At 37.0% G+C, this 15504-nt stretch overlaps 1 protein-coding gene across 17 annotated transcripts in view; it reads right to left on the bottom strand.

The window, feature by feature from the left end:
• PICALM (phosphatidylinositol binding clathrin assembly protein) overlaps positions 1-15504 on the bottom strand; it is a 107253-nt gene that overhangs the window by 50980 nt on the left and 40769 nt on the right. For all 17 annotated transcript variants that reach the window (XM_032641681.1, XM_032641689.1, XM_032641677.1 and 14 more), the window contains exon 5: positions 1059-1152. In XM_032641681.1, coding sequence (XP_032497572.1) covers positions 1059-1152 — 94 coding nt within the window. The remainder of the gene's footprint in view (positions 1-1058; positions 1153-15504) is intronic.

Genomic DNA, 15504 nt, shown 5'->3' with positions numbered 1-15504 from the left:
ACTCAATCCCGTTATTACATCAAAAAAAGCAGCCACAGACAACATGTAACCAATGAGCCTGTTCTAAAAACACAGTTGTGGACACTGAAAAATAAACTTCATATACTTTTCACCTGTTAAAAATATTCTTTTTTTATTATTTGCAACTATTTAAAAATATAAAAATATTCTTTTTATTATTTGCAACCATTTAAAAATGTTCTCAGTTCACAAGCCTATAAAAAAATACTAGTTTGAGAACCTGTTCTAGTCTATAAAGCACCTTCAGGATTCATTTATTGAATGTTTACTGAACACTATCTATGTGCCACACACTACTGACAATGGGGACACAGCAGGGAAAAAGAAGACCTGGTCCCTGCCCTCCAGAAGCTTAAGACTACCAATTAATAGCATACCATTAAAGGAAAATCAATTTCCAATCACTAACTTGCACTTACAAGCTCTAAAATACAATGTCTTTAAGCTAGATGAACCAAAAAAGAAAAGACTTGTAAATGCTAACACCTAACATATTACAAACAAATGACAAAGCTGGCAATTTGGTTCAAGTAACAGTCATTAAAACAAAAATCCCAGGGAACACAACATCCTTGGGCAATAGCTGTATAACATGTTGTTACAAGTATATTTGAACTTCCCTTTATTTCTCAATAACTGTCATGCTTTGAGTTCTACAATGCAGACAAAAAGTGAAATATTAAGTTAGCTCATCATAAAGAAAATCTTTATACATTTTTAATATCTAAAAACCATTATCAAAAGAAAGTAGATTTTTACATCAATCTCTTCATCTCTCCATCACTTTCTTTAGCTTGTATACCCTATAATTTGGGGGTTAGAGAAGCACCACCAAAGAAATCAGAGTAAATCTAAAACAATTATAAAAACGGAAAGTAATCTGGTTTGGGACCACATTTATAGAAAATCCTTAGGCACATAGGATATTAGTGTGAAAAAATTAGTCTATGATAACTTGAGAATAAAAACTCTGACCAATTAAAATGATATAATTTTTTAAATCTCAAATTATAAAAGCATTTATGCAATCAACTTACATTAAAATCAAGAAGGGCATCCATTTGATTTTGAATAATTGGTACAGTTTTTAGGAGTTTTTCTGTGTTCATTGTTCTCATAACTCCATCAGCCCTGTTTAAAAAAAAAAAATTGAGTTTGTTATTAAATCTACATTTTGAACTCCCATCTGGTTCTCTATTTAAACAGAGAACAAGGTGCTACAAAACATCGCATGTTTTTATCACTTTTTTTTTTTTTTTGCAGTACGCGGGCCTCTCACTGCTGTGGCCTCTCCCGTTGCGGAGCACAGGCTCCGGACGCACAGGCTCAGAGGCCATGGCTCACAGGCCCAGCCACTCCGCGGCATGTGGGATCTTCCTGGACCGGGACACGAACCCGTGTCCCCTGCATCGGCAGGCGGACTCTCAACCACTGCGCCACCAGGTAAGCTCCATTGCATGTTTTTAAGTCATTAATGAACCTGAAACCTCAAGTATCAATAGAAATCATATAGAAAAAACAAAAACAGGAAACACCGTTATGTCCAATATCAAGGTGCTCGTTTATAACTAAAAAGAAGATGTAAAGTATGAGACATAAAAATAAAAGCTTGCATTATATAGCCAAGTTTATACTATACTTTTTACATGAGAAAATAGCCTGATCCTCACACCACTCATATGTGTGTAAAGGGCAGTTTTACAGATTTTTTTTTGAAATTATAAATTTAAAAAAATCATTTCCCTCAAATCACTCAATAGGACACAATGGAGTCTGCAGTTGAACACAAGTCTTGCTGAGCACCACTTTACTTAAGGTACTTTATTTGTGACTCAAATCAAAATAAAATTATTTTATTATAAAATAAAGGACAATTTTACCAAGTCATTCTAATCTGGCCATTAAAATAAGTGATAATTAAGAGGAATGGTTTTTAATAAAATGTTCTGTTAAATATTTCCAAAAAGATTTCTTTAAATATTTCTTTAGATATTTCTAAAAATAGAGAAATATCAGCAGTACCAAATAAACTAGAATTTTACAAAACTGACAACAAAAACACTATATAAGAGGTACTGGGGTTAAGGTGCAGAACTAACACTAAGTGTTTATCATATATCAGGCACCATATTAAGGGCCTGATGTATGTTTTTCAAATCCTCACAAAAATCCTCTGGACAGTCTTGTCCCATTTTATAGACATTAAATTTTAGGTTCAGGGAGGTTATGACTATCTAAGTTCAGAAAACAAATTCATTTTAGGGTCAGTATGTAAACCCAGGTGTATGAGACTCCAAAACAGTGCTTTTCATAACCTCTTGGCAGAGGAACAAGACCCTTTCAAAAAATATACAGGCTTTCCCTAATTTACAAATGATCCATACTTATAAACAGCTGTTCTACCCTAAGCTACCCCTTCAACCACAACTCCAGATACCAGAAAAACAATTAAGCTATGAAAAGCAAAAACAGTGCTTTGCAGGACAAAACAAGAGTTTAAAGAAAAAACACTGGACTGCCTTACACAGGCAGCTATTGACCAGCTTTAGTCCAACAACTCTCCCACATAAGATGTGTTAACCCACCAACACCTATATCCTCTCAGGTATTAAACTACATTGACTGGAGTTTGGGATAAGGACGCCACTCCCTCTTTGTAACCCTTTCTTTATTCTCATACACATCACACTCTCATTTTATCAGTCACTGTTAGTCCCCTTTTAGTTCTTCCTCCCTCTCCTTGCTGAAGTAATTTTTGATCTCCTGGTCACTTCCCCTCCATCACAGAAGACTTGAATACTGGCTCAGTTTTTCTCAGTTAACTCCAACATCTTAACATGCACAACCAATCCAACATCTTGATCGCAAAATCCCTTAACCACAACCCCTATTCCCATAGTCAGATCCTAACCTTAACTGCCCATCCCCCAAGAAACAACATTATCCCTACTCCCACTCCTACTCCCTTACCCCCAACTTAAGAAAAAGGCAAAATTCAGACACCTTATCCTGACAATAACCTTTTAACTTTCCAGCTGCCTTGGTCAAGTGTCCCATGGCAAAAACTATTTGACTTTATCATAAACTTCAATGCATCAACCCCACCACTACCCACATGGATCCCTTTTCATTTTTCCTTCTTTAATCTAGCTTATAATTCCACAGATTATCATTATAATCACTCCCTTGCTAATACCCTAACTCTCTTACACCTCTCATTCCCTTGCGGTCACCTGGCAAATTCACAATCCTGGGTGAACACACATTTATCTTCTCCATGCCTGTACACATGCAGCTGAGTGCTAGTAAAGAAAACTGGGTAAACTGGTTAAACTACAAATTCTTGATCATCAGCCTCAAATGGGGACTCAGCATTGCCAGCAGTCCTCTTAGCCTCTCTAGTGAATCCCTCCCCTGAGTACTTTCAAACCACCTTCTCCCACCTGTCCTTCTCCACCCCTCCCCCACATCCAACACACAAACTCTCAGCTCATAACTCTCAAAATATTTCATTCAGAAATAGAAAATGACAAAAAGAGATTGTCTGATTATCTTGCCACCAAAACTATATTTATCTGATCTGCTCATATTACAATGGAGGAAGTCTATTTCTTTCTATCAAATGTAAATATCAATCACACAGGTCCTTTGGATCCCACTCTGTCACAATCTTTGGTTATCCTCTTTCTCTTTAACACAGCAGTGTCCAATAGAACTATCTGCAATGGTAGAAATGTTCTACACCTACACCGTTCAGTATGGTAGCCACTAGCCACACGAGGCTACTGAGCACCTGAAATGTGGTTGATGGAACTGAGGAAATGAATTTTTAATTTTATTTCAGGTGAATTTAAACAGCCACACGTGGCAAACAGCTACCATATTGGACAGTGCAGATCATTAATCTCTTTTAGACTATATCATTCCCATGAACATGCAAGCGAAGTCTACCACACTTTAAAGATTACCACGCTTTAAACACAAACACACACACACTCGCACTAACCCCACATTCCCATTCAGCTACCACTTCTGTTGCATAGTCAAGCACACTTCTTAAAAGAATTGCCACTTCCTTTTCATTCATTATTCAATTCACTCCAGTAAAGATCCACTCCTGCCTCTCCATGTTGCCTCTCCAATGGGTACTTGTCTAACATTACCTGACTAGACTTCTCAGCATCATTCAAAAGTTTCCCTCATTCTTGTAATACTCTGTCTTAGCATCCCCTATATCCCCCACTCCTTGTTTTCTTCCTACTTCACTATCACTTTTTTAGTCTCTTTCATTGACTCCTCATCCTCTACTCATTCTCTAAAATAAATGCTGTGTATCTCAAGATGTTTCTAGGCCCTCTCCTCTCATTCTGTATTTATTCCCTAGGATACTGTCATTCCCAAGGCAGAAATTACCAAACTGCCACTGATATATTTATATTCCCAGACTAGAAATCTCAAAGTTCCTAGTTAGTACTGTTGAATTGCCTAACTGATACTTTAACTTATAAAAATTATAGGCATCTAAAAACTAATATTTCAAAAACGAAATCCTTAATTTTTAATCACTATACCCTACCTTACCATTCCCAAAAACCTTCCCAGTAAAAGGTAACATCTCCCCAGTGACTTAGGCCAGAAACTATGGGGATGTTTTTTTATTCTTCCCTCTCTCACTAGCAACATCATTTCATCCCAGAGAACTTTAAATTTTTCCATTAAGAAAAATCCTAAGTTATCACATGCTTACATCAGACTTCAAAAAACTCAACTCACAAACCCAAATGCTTAAATATGATTCAGAGCAAATGTATGATAATTCATACTCTATGTAGAAAACAAGCTTTTATTACTTCTTAAATTCAGATACTTGCTTCCCAAATATAAGAGCAATGAATTAAAGGATGATCATCCATATCCTTATTCACAGACAATACCTCTATTATTCTTTCTTTTGCTTGTTATGTAACAATGTCTTGTTACTTTGAACCGTACTAATTTAGAATTCAAGATAATTAAACATGGTAAGTTAACATTATCAAAAAATGGAATGTTAAACAGAAAATGAAGGGACCAATCTTTAACACAACTAACTAAAAAGATAAATCTACAGGCAATTTACTGGATTCATTTTTCACAGAACCGTTTAATGTACTATTTAGAAACACCTAGTCATCTTTTCAAAAACTATTACATATTTACTATGTTTAGATACTGTGGAAAGTCCTGAAGATATGAATCTGAGTAAGACTATATTGTCTTCATGGACGGACAATCTCATATAAAATCTAACAGAAATAAGGATTCCTCAAAAAAATGATGTTTGAGTGAATTCTTGAAGAATGACTAAGAATTTGCCAGAATAACGAATAAGGGGCTAGATAAAGGAAGTATATTTAAGTGAAAAGTCATTTAACCGTACAAGGGTAATAATTCATTTTGATTTTGAATATCCTATATTTCTATTAAAAATTACAGTTATCTCCACCTCAATTTCTAAATACCAAGATATATTCTAAATGAATTAAAGATTTAAATATAAAATACTGGATCCATAAAAATATCCAATGAAAACATAAATAGCTAGTTGATCACTTTGGGGTAGAAAACCCCGCTCCAAGTTTGCTTAAAAAACAACAGCCATAAAAATAAAGATAATGGGCTTCCCTGGTGGCGCAGTGGTTGAGAGTCCGCCTGCCGATGCAGGGGACACGGGCTCGTGCCCTGGTCCGGGAAGATCCCACATGCCGCGGAGCGGCTGGGCCCATAAGCCATGGCCGCTGAGCCTGCACGTCCGGAGCCTGTGCTCCACAACGGGAGAGGCCACAACAGTGAGAGGCCCGCGTACCACAAAAATAAATAAATAAATAAAATAAAGATAACTATTTTTAACACATAAGTTTTTTTTTAAGTTTCAATACTGCTAAAATAAAACCAGGAGCAATATTTGTAACCTGTGACAGTTTATTTTCCCAATAAAACCAAAAGCTTATTTGTTACTTTGCCATGTCCTATAAGCATTACATAAAATATATCATTTAATTCTCATAACAATCCTAATAGATAAGTGCTATTAACATCACCATTCTACAGATGAAAATATATTTACAGATGAAATAACCTGGAGCATAAGTCAAGGCTTCCCAGTTATGCCACAGCAGAGTACTGTGGTACAACTGGATTATATGTATGCCAACACATTAATGCCTAACCCTTCAGCCTCAAACAGTCTTCTCCATGTAACTAACCCACTGTCCTGTACAAATAACATAAGTTTGTGTAGCATGATGCCGAAATAGTTAGCAAACTGATGGATATGTAAAAAAAAGATATTTGTTCTTAGGAAATAGACATTGAAGTATTAAGAGCTATACAATGTAAAAAGCCATGAGGTACGTAATCCACTTTCAAATGGATCAAAAAGAGAAGTATACAAACATACATACACAAAGAATGATTAAACAAATGTGACAAAATGTTAAAGCCTGGTAAATCTGACTAAAGTGTATAGGAGTTATCTGTATTATCCTTGCAGCATTTCAGGAAGTAAAATTATTTCAAAATAAAATTATTTTTTAAAACTTAAGCTGGGGGCTTCCCTGGTGGTGCAGTGGTTGAGTCCGCCTGCCGATGCAGGGGACACAGGTTCGTGCCCCGGTCTGGGAAGATCCCACATGCCGCGGAGCGGCTGGGCCCGTGAGCCACGGCCGCTGAGCCTGCGCGTCCGGAGCGTGTGCTCCGCAACGGGAGAGGCCACAACAGTGAGAGGCCCGCGCACTGCAAAAAAAAAAACTTAAGCTGGCTGAAGTATCCTACTAAAATCTTTCATATAACTGGAGTGAAGCTAGAAATAAAACCTAAATTTATCTGACAAAACAGCCAGTTAGTCTTAAGACAACAGAAAAGAATTGTAAAAGCCCAACAGAGAAGTGGGCAAAGGACACTGAAAAGCAATTAACAAAGCATGAATGGCATTTTTAAAAAGAGAGAAAGAGGCTCAATAACACCATTTAAAAATTAGTTGATCAACCAACATAAAATGAACACCTAATGAGATACATTTTCATGATAAGGGAAGAAAACAGAGGAAGAGGTATTTATAACTGTAATTAACTCAGTAATCTGGTACCACTTTTATCCAGGGCAACTTAATATTTTCTAATAAATGGTAAATGTCTATAACGTTTGACTTGTCAATTCTAAGAATTTATTCTACAGGAAACTTCACTTAATGCAACCAGAGAGGAAAGACAGAAGAATTACAATCCTGCAGCCTGCAGAATGAAAACCACAATCACAGAAAGACAGACAAAATGAAAAGGCAGAACACTATGTCAAACATGAAGGAACAAGATAAAACCCCAGAAAAACAACTAAATGAAGTGGAGATAGGCAACGTTCCAGAAAAAGAATTCAGAATAATGATAGTGAAGATGATCCAGGACCTCAGAAAAAGAATGAAGGCAAAGATCGAGAAAATGCAAGAAATGTTTAACAAAGACCTAGAAGAATTAAAGAGCAAACGAACAGAGATGAACAATAAAATAACTGAAATGAAAAACACACTAGAAGGAATCAACAGTAGAATAACTGAGGCAGAAGAAAGGATAAGTGACCTGGAAGACAGAATGGTGGAAATCACTGCTACAGAACAGAATAAAGAAAAAGGAATGAAAAGAAATGAAGACAGCCTAAGAGACTGCTGGGACAACATTAAACACACCAATATTCACATTATAGGAGTCCCAGAAGGAGAGAGAGAGAAAGGACCTGAGAAAACATTTGAAGAGATTATAGACAAAAACGTCCTTAACATGGGAAATAGGCACCCAAGTCCAGGAAGCACAGAGAGTTCCAGGCAGGATAAACCCAAGCAGAAACATGCCGAGATATATAATAATCAAACTGACAAAATTAAAGACAAAGAAAAATTATTAAAAGCAACAAGGGAAAAATGACAACATACAAGGGAACTCCCATAAGATTAACAGCTGATTTCTCAGCAGAAACTCTGCAAGCCAGAAGGGAGTGGCACGACATATTTAAAGTGATGGAAGGGAAGAACCTACAACCAAGAATACTCTACCCAGCAATGATCTCATTCAGATTCAACGGAGAAATCAAAAACTTTACAAACAAGCAAAAGCTAAGAGAATTCAGCACCACCAAACCAGCTCTACAACAAATGCTAAAGGAACTTCTCTAAGTGGGAAACACAGGAGAAGAAAACGACCTACAAAAACAAACCCAAAACAAGAAAATGGTAACAGGGACATATATATCGATAATTACCTTAAATGTGAATGGATTAAATGCTCCAACCAAAAGACACAGACTGGCTGAATGGATACAAAAACAAGACCCATATATACGCTGTCTACAAGAGACCCACTTCAGACCTAGGGACACATACACACCGAAACTGAGGGAATGGAAAAAGATATTCCATGCAAATGGAAATCAAAAGAAAGCTGCAGTAGCAATACTCATATCAGATAAAATAGACTTTAAAATAAAGAATGTTACAAGAGACAAGGAAGGACACTATATAATGATCAAGGGATCAATCCAATAAGATATAACAAGTAAAAATATATATGCACCCAACAAAGAAGCACCTCACTACATAAGGCAACTGCTAACAGCTCTAAAAGAGGAAATTGACAGTAACACAATAGCAGGGAATTTTAACACCTCACTTACACCAATAGACAGATCATCCAGGCAGAAAATTAATAAGAAAACACAAGCTTTCAATGACACAACAGACCAGACAGAATTGATTGTTATTTATAGGACAGTCCATCTAAAAACAGCAGATTACACTTTCTTCTCAAGGGCACACAGAACATTCTCCAGGACAGATCACATCTTGGGTCACAAATCAAGCCTCAGTAAATTTAAGAAAACTGAAATCGTATCGAGCATCTTTTCCGACCACAATGCTATGAGATCAGAAATAAATTACAGGAAAAAAAACGTAAAAAACACAAACACATGGAGGCTAAACAATACATTACTAAATAACCAAGAGATCACTGAAGAAATCAAAAAATACCTAGAGACAAATGACAATGAAAACACGACAATCCAAAACCTATGGGATGCAGCAAAAGCAGTTATAAGAGGGAAGTTTATAGCAATACAATCCTACCTCAAGAAACAAGAGAACTATCAAATAAACAATGTAAACTTACACCTAAAGGAACGAGAGAAAGAACAAACAAAACCCAAAGTTAGTAGAAGGAAAGAAATCATAAAGATCAGAGCAGAAATAAATGAAATAGAAACAAAGAAAACAATAGCAAAGATCAATAAAACTAAAAGCTGGTTCTTCGAGAAGATAAACAAAATTGATAAACCTTTAGCCAGACCCATCAAGAAAAAGAGGGAGAGGACTCAAATCAATAAAATTGGAAATGAAAAAGGAGAAGTTACCACAGACACCGCAGAAATACAAAGCATCCTAAGAGACTACTACAAGCAACTCCATGCCAATAAAATGGACAACCTGGAAGAAATGGACAAATTCTTAGAAAGGTATAACCTTCTAAGACTGAACCAGGAAGAAATAGAAAATATGAACAGACCAATCACAAGTAAAGAAATTGAAACTGTGATTAAAAATCTTCCAACAAACAAAAGTCCACGACCAGATGGCTTCACAGGTGAATTCGTTCAAACATTTAGAGAAGAACTAACACCCATCCTTGTCAAACTCTTCCAAAAAACTACAGAGGAAGGAACACTCCCAAACTCCTTCTATGAGGCCATCATCACCCTGATAGCAAAACCAGGGAAAGATACTACAAAAAAAGAAAATTACAGACCAATATCACTGATGAATATAGATGCAAAAACCCTCAGCAAAATACTAGCAAACAGAATCCAACAATACATTAAAAGGATCATAAACCATGATTAAGTGGGATTTATCCCAAGGATGCAAGGATTTGGATGCTGTAAAACTCTTAGAGTAAAACATATGCGGAACACTCTCTGACATTAATTGCAGCAATATTTTTAATCCACCTCGTTGAGTAACAGAAATAACAACGAAAATCGACATATTAAAAGCTTTTTCACAACAAAGAAAACCATAAACAAAACAGAAGGACAACCAACAGAATCGGATAAAAATGTTTGCAAATGAAGCAACCAACAAGGGATTAATCTCCAAAATATACAAACAGCTCATGCAGCTCTATGTCAGAAAAACAAACAACCCAATCGAAAAATGCACAGGAGATCAAACCAGACATTTCTCCAAAGAAGACATACAGATGGCGAAGAGGCACATGAAAAGCTGCTCAACATCACTATTAGAGAAATGCAAATCAAAACTATGAAGCATCACCTCACACTGGTTAGAATGGGCATCATCAGAAAATCTACATACAAATGCTAGAGAGGGTGTGGAGAAAAAGGAACCCTCCTGCCTGTTGGTGGGAATGTAAATTGATACAGCCACTATGGAGAACAGTATGGAGGTTCCTTAAAAAACAAATAAAGAGAACTACCATACGACCCAGCAATCCCACTACTGAGCATATACCGAGAAAACCGTAATTCAAAAAGACACATGGGGCTTCTCTGGTGGTGCAGTGGTTGAGGGTCTGCCTGCCGATGCAGGGGACACGGGTTCGTGCCCTGATCAGGGAGGATCCCACATGCCGCGGAGCAGCTAGGCCCGTGAGCCATGGCTACTGAGCCTGCGCGTCCGGAGCCTGTGCTCTGCAACGGGAGAAGCCACAACAGTGAGAGGCCCACATACCGCAAAAAAAAAAAAAATAAGACACATGCACCCCAGTGTTCATTGTAGCACTATTTACAATAGCCAGGTCATGGAAGCAACCTAAATGTCCATCAACAGACGAATGGATAAAGAAGATGTAGTACATATATACAATGGAATATTACTTGGCCATAAAAAGGAACAAAATTGGATCATTTGTAGAGACGTGGATGGACCTAGAGACTGTCATACACAGTGAAGTCAGAAAGAGAAAAAGAACTATCATATGTTAATGCAGGTATGTGGAATCTAGAAAAATTGTACAGATGAACCAGTTTGCAAGGCAGAAATAGAGACACAGAAGTAGAGAACAAACGTATGAACACCAAGGGAGGAAAGCAGCTGGGGGTGAGGGAGGGTGGGATGAACTGGGGGATTGGGATTGACATATATACACTAATATGTATAAAATTGATAACTAATAAGAACCTGCTGTATAGCACAGGGAACTCCACTTCACTGTAGAGTAGAAACTAAGACAACCTTGTAAAACGACTATATTCCAATTAAAAACAAAAACAAACCAAAAAAAACTGCCCAGTCATATGGTTTGGCCCTCTTTAGGCAGAAGAGTGGATATTCTCCAGGGATCTCTGATCAGATCCCTGGAAGCTGATTTATAACAAAGCACAAAGCTAATGGCTCCCTATGAGGGCCACAGTAGCATCCACATACAAGGTGTCAAGATGAGGAGTGGGCCTTTGGTAAATCATACAACTACTATGCTGATTAATCCTTCTGCCCACAGTTTTCTTGTTGAAAGCCCTGCCATACATTTTGATGCTGTGTAAAGGTTCCTTATTCCGCATGTCCATTCCTAGGGAGTAAGCCCAAATCTAGTTTGTTATTCCCCCTTATTCTCTAAAACAATAATACTTGTATATACATCTAACATATAATTATGTTACTTACATTTAAAAAACTGCAACCATATGTAAAAGAATGGTCAATGTGTTACTTTTGTAAGATAAAAAAAAATGGGAATAGGGCTTCCCTGGTGGCGCAGTGGTTGGGAATCTGCCTGCCAATGCAGGGGACGTGGGTTCGACCCCTGTGCTGGGAAGATCCCACATGCCATGGAGCAACTAAGCACGTGAGCCACAACTACTGAGCCTGCGCGTCTGGAGCCTGTGCTCCACAATGGGAGAGGCCGCAACAGTGAGAGGCCCGTGCACCGTGATGAAGAGTGGTCCCCGCTCGCCACACCTGGAGAAAGCCCCTGCACAGAAACGAAGACCCAACACAGCCAAAAATAAATAAATAAATGAAATTTTAAAAAAAGGGAATAAATCAAATGTACATCTAGAACATAATTCTAAAGCCATTCAAAAGAATGAGATGGGGATTTCCCTAGTGGCACAGTAGTTAAGAATCCACCTGCCAATGCAGGGGACACGGTCTTGAGCCCCGGTTCGGAAAAATCCCACATGCCACACAGCAACTAAGCCTGTACACCACCACTACTGAGCCTGTGCTCTAGAGCCCGCAAGCCACAACTACTGAAGCCCATGAGGCCTAGAGCTCGTGCTCCTCAACAAGAGAAGCCACTGCAGTGAGAAGCCCCGCACCGCAACGAAGATAGCCCCTGCCTGCCACAACTAGAGAAAGCCCGTGTGCAGCAATGAAGACCCAACGCAGCCAAAATAAAAAAAAAATTAAAAAAAAAAAAAGAATGAGATGGATCTATGTGTACAGACATTGAAGATACCTAAAATATATATTAGGGGAGGGAAGCAGTCTTCAAATAATGTGATTATGTAATTTTCTGTGTCCCTTCATACACGTATTTACACACAGAAAACTGATTAGATACACCAAAATATTGTTTCTTTAAGTCAGAATACTATGTTGCCTGAATTTTTGTAATAGTTTATTACTTTTGTAAACATAAAAATTCGTTACCCTAGTAAATAAAACTTTACTATTTACTACACAAACCCTCTCCAAAACTGAAACAGTCTACTCAGGTTTTTGCCATCATATAATAAATTTCACACTTTCATCTTATACTCTTATGTTCTATATTTTTCTTTCTTATTTATACTGATATATATGTGTATGTGTAGGTATCTGGGTATTTTATACACCCAGATACATACACATGTTGTGCTATTCTTGATTCCATTCAATCATAGGTCCTCTTTGATTCACTTTCCTTTTCCTTAGCATTAAATAAGAGTAATTTCCTTTAAATCAGTACTAATTACATTGTGCATAATCAAGGACTGTTTTCATCCAAGTAATAAAAGTTTGCTCTATTAAATATAAAAATGCAGCAACCCTTCTCAATTGAGAAACTGACCCTTCAGATTAGAAAAGAAGTTACAATTTTTAAAATATATTAATCTGGGACTTCCCTGGTGGCCCAGTGGTTAAGACTCCACACTCCCAAAGCCAGGGGCCCAGGTTTGATGCCTGGTCAGGGAACTAGATCCCACATGCATGTCGCAACTAACAGTTCACATGCCACAACAAAGGAGACTGTGTGCCACAACTAAGGAGCCAGTGAGCCGCAACTAAGGAACCCGTGAACAGCAACTAAGATACAGCACAACCAAATAAATATTTTAATATATACATATGTGTGTGTGTGTGTGTGTGTGTATATATATATATATATATATATGTGAAATCTACAAATATCTTGATCAGTTTTAACTGAACATGCTTTACAGGGAAGTATTAATATAAACCCAGCTGGAAAGTGGTTTACTGGACAGAATACTGAGGGTTAAGAATCAGACCTCTAATATGATCTCCTCTATCATAATCACCTACAAAGTACCTAAATATATGAAACAAAAATCTGTGGAATTCAGTTTTGGTAGGTTCCAAACTCATCACCTCCCAATTAATTTGAAACAGTGACACAGAAACATTTAAATTCAGCTTTAAAACTTCTTGAATAACTGAGAGGTTACTTTACATTTGTATTAAAATTTCCATTTCAGTCTAGTAATTTAACATGTCAAGAGAACAATTTAAAGGAACATATTAATCGCATAGATCTTTGGGATCTTTAAAGAGCAGGGAAATTCAGAAACTCAGAGTATTTCCGCAGAAGCCAGATTCCCCTCAGGGCAGGCCTCCATAGTTACAAGGGTCATCGATGCCCCTTAAGAATGTCTTCTTTCCTGAGGACTCATCATATATCCTAAAAAAGGCCTGTACACCGGACTTTTTATCAGGTATAGAAACACTGATTCTATCATTCATGAGATTAGTTCTTGTGACAAGAAGACTGTGATTTAGGGCACAGCAAGAAATAAATTCAACCTCTGCGTCCAAGATTAAAAAGAACCTTAAATGCAAAACAGCAATGAAAGAAATTACACAAGATAAACAGAAAGATATCCTGTATTTATGGATTAGAAACAATGTGTTAAGACACTTAACACTTCCCAAGTTGATCTACAGATTAAATGCAATCTTTATCAAAATCCAGCTACCATTTCTGCAGAAATTGATAAGCTAATCCTAAAATTCATACGAAAATGCAAGAGATACAGAATAGCCAAAACAATCTTGAAAATTAAGAAGAGAGCCAGAGAACTCACACTTCTCAATTTCAAAACTTACTACCAAGCAACATTCTTCAAAACAAGTGTGGTACTGGCATGAGGACAGACATAGATTACAGAATAGAATTGAGAGCCCGGAAATAAGCCTTTACATTTATGATCAATCCATTTTCATCAAGACCATTCAATGGGAAAAGAAAAGACTTCAACAAATGGTGCTGGGATAACAGAATATCCACATACAAAAGAATGAATTTACACCCATACCTCATACCACATACAAAAATTAATTCAAAGTGGATCAAAACCTAAACGTAAGAGCTAAAACTACAAAACAGAAAAAAGGTAGGAGTATATCTTTGTGATCTTGGATTAAGCAATTTTTTCTTAGACATGATGCCAAAAGTATACACAACCAAAGAAAAATAAATAAATAGGAATCCATCAAAATTAAAAACTTACGTTTTTCAAAGGATACCATTAAGAAAGTGAAGACAAGCCATGGCAGGTGAGAAAATATGAGCAAATTATATATATGATAAGGTACTGACGTCCAGAATATATTTAAAAACGCTTACAATTCAACAGTAAAAGGACAACCCAATTAAAAAACAAGGACTTGAACAGACATTTTTCCAAAGAAGATATACAAATGGCCAATAAGCACATAAAAAGACACTCAACATCATTAGCCATCAGGAAAATGCAAACCAAAACACGATACATCACTCCACACCCACTAGGACGGTTATAATCAAAGACAGAAAATAACAAGCATTGACAAGAATGTGGAGAAATTGGAACCTGTATACATTGCTGGTGGGAATGTAAAATGGTTCAACTACTTTGAAAAAGTTTGGAGGCAAAGACCTGTACTCCAAAAACTATAAGACACTGATGAAAGAAACTGAAGATGATGCAAACAGATGTAAAGATTTACTGTGTTCTTGGATTGGAAGAATCAATATTCTTAAAATGACCTTACTAACCAAAGCAATCTGTGGATTCAGTGCAATTCCTATCAAATTACCAATGGCATTTTTCACAGAATTAGAACAAAAAATTTTTTAATTTGCATGGCAACACAAAAGATCCCAAATAGCCAAAACAATTTTGAGAAAGAAGAATGGAGCTGGAGGAATCATGCTCCCTGACTTCAGACTATAAAAC

Source organism: Phocoena sinus, chromosome 8, assembly GCF_008692025.1.
Source record: "Phocoena sinus isolate mPhoSin1 chromosome 8, mPhoSin1.pri, whole genome shotgun sequence".
Lineage (NCBI taxonomy): Eukaryota > Metazoa > Chordata > Mammalia > Artiodactyla > Phocoenidae > Phocoena > Phocoena sinus.
This window is presented reverse-complemented; position numbering and strand designations above follow the sequence as displayed.